The sequence below is a fragment of the Entelurus aequoreus genome, linkage group LG15 (genome assembly GCF_033978785.1).
Source record: "Entelurus aequoreus isolate RoL-2023_Sb linkage group LG15, RoL_Eaeq_v1.1, whole genome shotgun sequence".
NCBI classification, from domain to species: domain Eukaryota; kingdom Metazoa; phylum Chordata; class Actinopteri; order Syngnathiformes; family Syngnathidae; genus Entelurus; species Entelurus aequoreus.
The window spans coordinates 37,797,277-37,804,078 of record NC_084745.1 but is presented as its reverse complement, the minus strand read 5'-3'; the positions used below and the strand labels follow the sequence as shown (position 1 = coordinate 37,804,078).

The 6,802-nt window shown below is 39.9% G+C and overlaps 1 protein-coding gene across 2 annotated transcripts in view; it reads right to left on the bottom strand.

Moving 5' to 3' along the window:
• Window positions 1-6,802, bottom strand: part of LOC133630124 (protein disulfide-isomerase TMX3-like) — a 124,171-nt gene that overhangs the window by 92,511 nt on the left and 24,858 nt on the right. For both annotated transcript variants that reach the window (XM_062021465.1, XM_062021464.1), the window contains exons 10-13: window positions 5,289-5,387; window positions 2,722-2,779; window positions 2,516-2,569; window positions 1,446-1,502 (exon numbers count right to left, since the gene is read on the bottom strand). In XM_062021465.1, the coding sequence (XP_061877449.1) occupies window positions 1,446-1,502; window positions 2,516-2,569; window positions 2,722-2,779; window positions 5,289-5,387 (268 nt within the window). The remainder of the gene's footprint in view (window positions 1-1,445; window positions 1,503-2,515; window positions 2,570-2,721; window positions 2,780-5,288; window positions 5,388-6,802) is intronic.

Sequence of the window (6,802 nt, the reverse complement as noted above, 5' to 3'; positions counted from 1 at the left end):
TTAAAATTATAAATAAATAAATAAATAAAAAATCGATTTTTTAAAAATGAGGATCGATTCTGAATCGCACAATGTGAGAATCGCGATTCGAATTCGAATCAATTTTTTCCCACACCCCTAATATATATATATATAATTATATTATAATTTCCTTTTTTTTTTTTTAAATTGGGACTTCCCGCAGGCCGGATTTTGCACGCTGGCGGGGGACCCCTGCTCTAGAGCTTTACACTCTTTTGGAGCAATATAGAAATGCTGCGTGAGGCTGAGCCAATCAGTGGCCACGATACCGAACAGCACGCTTTGATTGGTTTGGTCTCCTCTAGTGGTCAAAACCATTGTAGTGTTCATACGTTTAGTCTATTTTGCCATTTTTATGCTTAATTTAGGACCAATAATGTCTAAAAATAATTTTTGCGGATTAAAATCCGCAATGTGGTCAAGCTGCAAAATTTTAAGCGCGATGTGGCGACAGACGATTGTACATGTTCAACTATGTGAACAAACATACACAATATAGCGTGTACACACGTTTATGACAGGATGCATGGAAAATCATCAAAGACCATAAACAGTAGGATGCGTAAGTCGTCAGCCATTTTGGTTTTCAGGTTGCATTTTTGGGGGGGATTTGGTTGGGTTGCATTTTCGCTTCTTTTCTGTTATTTTAGAATGCGTCTAGATTTGTAGATTTTGGACTTGTCAGTCAGTTGCATTGTGGGTATATGCTTTCTCAATATGCTTCACCTAACGTTTGAGACAATTGCTGTTTTGAAAGAAAATAAGGGGGTAGTTTACTACAGTCCAGGAAATAAATGTCATTGCTACATAATTTCCTCTCTATGTGTGTGCATGTGTCAATGGTGAAAGTGGTGGCAGCCTGATGCCAGACAGACTGCTGCCAGGATGCAGTAATCGCTGTGATGACAGAAAAAGGGATAAAAAACCATCAGATTTATTTTCCCCGGCCCTCCTGGGGTAAGGGGATTAGTGGACATTGACAGGCCAGGATTTCATCCCTCAAAGGAGGGCAATTAATCCTGTCCCGCAGCATCCAAAAAAGTCAGTCCTGGAAAACTGAGCGCCGTGCTCGTGGGGGGAAAATAAAAAATAAACCATCGGGAGGCCAATCACGTCGTTTTATCCTAGAGACTATTTAACTTTGGACATTTGAAGAACAAATGTGTTCATCTGTTAGTGAGTCTCTCTTACTAAGGCACATTATGTCATCTGCCGAATTGGCACACATGATTGGCCGGATAATTAAAAGTGAGGGATGTCAGGGCCTTTATTCGCATAACATTTGCATTTGGCAGCATTTTTCGCTATTACACTACATGTCGCTATAGATCCAGTGCGTTATAGGCTTTACTATCATCAAACATTCTGCATGTGAGGCGAGATGGCACTGGGAGTAAGTGAAGAGGAAGAGGGGGCTGTCTCACCCCATGATGAGACCGTTGATGTAGTCGTTCCCATCCATGTGGCCAAACTGGAAGTCTCTGTAGACACAAGGCCGCATTAATTAAGTGTTGAAGCTTAAGTACACAAAAACACAGAAAAAAAAGAAGGCCAGTACATTTCCTGTCTCGGTGGAATGCAAACAAACTTTCCCCTACCTCTGTTTGCATGAAGCGTGAGAGAGGGATTTTGGAAATAATCATCAGAGCGACAAGAAGAGGAATTCAATTTGAATCTCATTGTGTGGCACCATGTCACCCGAGTGCATTATTGGTAGTTCAGGTAGGAAACACTGATTACCTTCCCTCTCTATTCATTTCGCTGCCCCATGCTACATAATGGCGCCTGCGCTCATATCAATGGCGAGATTATGAGACGGAAGCGTGTCATAAATCCAGTGAACACAATATGAAACATCATTCTGGCTTATTGATCATTTTGCTGACAGCACTGAGGCAGCCTGGGAGTTGAGTTAATAAAAAGTTTGAATTTGAATGTCATGTCGATTAAGATACATGCAGATACAAAAGCTGATGAGATGTAATTACTTGTTTTTTTTTATTATCAATTTGGGTCTTCCTGGAGTATGACTCGGAATCCTGGCTGCTTGCTTCAACTTTCCCCCCAGGAAATGGAACTATAAACCAGGGTATCCATTGGAGGCGTATTTATTGTCAGATAGACTTAGTGGTTTCCGTGGTGAAGAGTTCTAAAATTGAATCTCGTGGCCTTTCAAGAGTGGGAAGGTAGATGCTATCTGGGACCTACAGAAGCAGTCATCTTTCAGGTAAAGAACGGCCAAATAAGAAGAGTTCAACTTCCACATTTCCAGCTATTTCTAACCTAATTTTCCCAAATACCTTTTTTTGAAATTCCTAACACACTTATACCGTTGTTATTTTGCACACAAAGATGGATGATTAAGCATGATCTTTTAGAACAATTTTGATTGACAGGTAAAATAAAAACAATTTTGACTAATGCACATTACTACTGGGGCTCTGATACATCATTTGCAGGCTTTCTGAGCGGCTAAAAGGCTAATTTGCTGTACCTGTTAAAGTGCTGTCTGTATTCCTTCGCCACCTTCTGAATCATGGCTTTTAATCTAAAAAAAAAAAAAGATTGAAATGTCATGGGCAAACGAGTGTGCAATTCGTGGCAATATGCAAAAAAGCGAGGCAAGTAATATCTTCATTGGACAGCTGTGCACTCAAAGCGGCGGCCGTGCTTTGTCATTTCGCCGTGCTTTCCTCGTACCTGCCACTCTCCTCTGTGGGGTCTTTCTCGTCAATGACTGCGATCGCCACCAGTTTGCCTAAAGGGAGCAGACGGGGGTGGGGATTACAAATAGGAGCATGTGAGAGGACAACGGTCGGGGAGATAGGCTCCGAAGGAGCTCAAGGGGACACAAAATAAGGTGACAATCTTACTTACTAATTAACATTTAGTTGGATTTGGACAAAAATGACAGAGTTGGGGAAACATGATAAACACTTGAGCAAACACATGACATATGCTTGCTTCTACAACATGCTCAGGCCTCCATAAAGCGTGTTGTGACAAGAGTGACCCCTGGCGGTGACAACTGTTGGCTGTCAGTTTTACTGCTATTGAGCTATTTCAGCAGTTTGTTTTCAGAGATCGTTTAAACAAACTTGTCTTATTAACTGCAGCATAAAAACAGTTCATGCATAATGTTTGTTTTACATTACATCTTTATGTAAGCACATTATTTGGTTTTAAAGCAGCTAATAAGAGCAACTAAATCTATACTATTATATTCACCGGAGCCTATTGTGATTGATAGAAACTGTTCCACAAATGTGACCATACACTTTTTTTATGTTGCAGTGGACTACAAATACGAGCCTGTTTCACGGTCACTTGTCCTTGAACAAAACTTATCTACATGGTCAAACTACTCGGCGAGCTGCAGGTACTTAAGACAGGGACGCAATGCTTAATGTCACTATGAGTTACGATGTGTGTCTGACCAGGCTGCAAAGCGTGAAAATTGTGTTCCACCGGGTCCGTTTAAGGCATGCAACTGTGTGCACTCAAGAGCGAACCACACGAATATTTGAAAATAGCAGTCTCCAGCTTTAATCAGCAACAGCCTAAGTCTAATTAAAATGCATGTTTGCCTGGTAGTAGTGCTTGTTAGAAGAAGTACGGAAACAGGAAGCAGCTAAATCGAAGCAGTAATCACAGGAAAGCGCACATTAAGGGCCAAAATACTGCATCTAATATTAGAAAGCACAGCAATGCCTGTGCAGAGCATCACTTTAAAATTGCTGCTTAAGACTTTCTACTTAACTCCCACCCACCCCAACCTTCCTGCGGGAGGGGAGGTCTGCAAGGTAGAGCAGGATGGTATACATTTTAGAAAACAGTTACAACCCTAATAGCAGCTATTAAGGGTGTAAAGCAGTGGTTCTCAAACTTTTTTTGTCACCCCCCACTTTGGACAAGGGGGAGTTTTCAAGTCCCACCTGCCCCCATCGCCCCAACAGAACGCTAATGCCAAGCTTAACATTTTCAAATTTATTGAACATCAAGTAACATCAAGTTGTATACATTCAAACTCAATAACATAAAATAACATCAAGTTCAATAATAAATAAAATAACTGTGCAGCTGTGTTATAACTTGCATCAAGTTTAATAATAAATAAAATAACTGTGCAGCTGTGTTATAACTTGCATCAAGTTCAATAATAAATAAAATAACTGTGCAGCTGTGGTATAACTTGCATCAAGTTCAATAATAAATCAAATAACTTGCATCAAGTTCAATAATAAATAAAACAAAAGTGTTATAACTTGCATCAAGTTCAATAATAAATCAAAAAAAGTGTTATAACTTGCATCAAGTTCAATAATAAATCAAATAAAAGTGTTATAACTTGCATCAAGTTCAATAATAAATCAAATAAAAGTGTTATAACTTGCATCAAGTTCAATAATAAATCAAATAACTTGCATCAAGTTCATAATAAATCAAATAAAAGTGCCACTTTGCAATCTTTGCAAAAAAAAAGGAGGAGCTATGCATTTTGGCAAGACAGGGCTAGTGAACATGAGTTTTACAGTACTCCAGCATTAGTGGCTGCAATGAGCCTGTTTTGCACTGCACAGCTTTTCAAATCGGGGTTGCAGGCTTGACACTGCCACTGTTAAAACCTCATGCATGTTAGGGGCTGAGCTGCCTTGACGCGAGTGCATCCCAGTGAATGACACAGTGTGTCCAATGCGCATTTGGCGCAACCCTCTTTATTAGAGCCTGCAGCCCGTTTCTTTACCCTGCCATGGTCTGTGCGCCATCAGAGCAAAAGCCCACACAGTTTTCCCATTTAAGGTTGTGTTCTTTGAGGAAACTCTCCATTATCTCGAACAGCTCATCAGCAGTGGCTCTATTTTTTATGTATTTGCAAAACAGCAAATCCTCGCACAGTGACTCGCCATTCACAAAGCTTCCGCTTAGCCCCGCCCCCATTAGTTACTGTTGCTATGTCTGTCAAACTTTCGCTCCTACCTAGAAATTTAAAGCCTACAGGAAAAATAAGTAATTTACATTTATTTATATAGCGGATTTCACAGACAGAATCACAAAGTGATTTACAGTGTGTATAGAAAATGAAAGCATAGTAAAAAAAAAAATCTAAGAATTTAATTTAAAAAAAAAAAAAAGTGTACAGTGAAATTTCCTACCGTTCCTCGCGCCCCACCTGTCATGTCTCTATTCCCCACCAGTGGGGCACGCCCCACACTTTGAGAAACGCTGGTGTAATGATTGTTATCATGATGACAGGAAGTGAATTTTACCTGTGTCTCCGAGTTCGTACAGCGTGAAGCCGTCGATCTGCAGATACCCTTGGAAGCGCTCTCTGTTGACCCACCCAGACAAACCGCCATCCTCGTACTCTGCAAAAGAGGAACGCAAACTTTTATCAACACAACTTGTTAATAACAACAAAAGATCGGCCAATTATTTGCTGATATTTGGCATTTTGACATATCGGTATCAACCTTTTTTTTTTTTACAACTACAACAAAAGTACATCAGCAAATACAATATATAGACATATACATATATGTAGTATTTAAAAATCATAAATAATTAGTGAAGTAGATATGAATAACCACTGCTCAATAACCAGCCCATTTTTCCGGCATAAGAAAATGCTGGAGCCCAATTTTTTTTTTTAAATTCATTTAAGAATAAAAAATATTTTCATGGTCAGTAATTCTTCCCAAATATGTTCTGATACCTGACACAGAATTTCTTGTGAGAATTCTTTCCAGGACTGTTTAGCTGAGTTCACAGCTGCGCTCACGCAGCAAAGCCCCCCCTTCTTCCCTTATGGAATGCTGATCGTCCATATTACGTCTCCTCTGCTTACATGAACTTGTCAAAACTTAAATTTTTTTGCCAGGAAGCCCAATTATTTATTTTTTTCTTAGTGTCTTCCTCCCGTTTGTTTTTCGCTACTGCAGCAATGGAGTCGCACGACAAGCCTCAGTCCACAACACTTGGAATGTGGGGATTCATTAAAGGAGCACGATGAGTTTCATGTTCCATGATTCAAACAAATAACGCGACAGAGCGGTAGAAGATGGATAGATGGATAGATGGACATGAAGACGGTAGAATCTCTGCAAAAAATCCAAACTTTGTGTAAAAATTTAAAAAATAGGAGACATCAATCAATCAATCAATGTTTATTTATATAGCCCTAAATCACAAAAGTCTCAAAGGGCTGTAAGTAAAGAAGAACAGGCATGCAGGAGATTTCCCATATTTTGAAGAGCAAACGTCGATGCTCCTCTTAGACACGTAGTAAAGATGTTTGTGAAATCCCCTTATGCGTTTTGGTGCTAAATTACCACAACATTACTGCCACATAAAACATTATGTCGCTGCTGTGATTCCTAAAAAATTTTTTTGGACAACTTAAAGCCATGTCCAGCTGTTTACTGTTGTATACTATTCATGTTTACCTAACTTTTACTGCAATGGATATCGGCTCCAAATATCAGTTATAGGGGTGTATTTCAGACATTCAAAAAGAAAAACAGGCAATGTCTCGTGTGAGAGCCACATGTTGCCACTCACACATCTGGAGGCCACATGCAGAGCACAACCAGCTCCGCTGGATTAAAAATAGCAACATAGGAGAGTGTCTGCAAAGCGCTAAGAGCGACTACAGGACGTTCATTATCAACCTCTAAAGTAGCTGGGACCCCATTACGACATGTTAATAAGTTATCATGGCCTTACAGCTGCCGTGAGAGTAATTACAGGAGGGCCGATGACTTTGACGTGCTTCTTAAGTGGC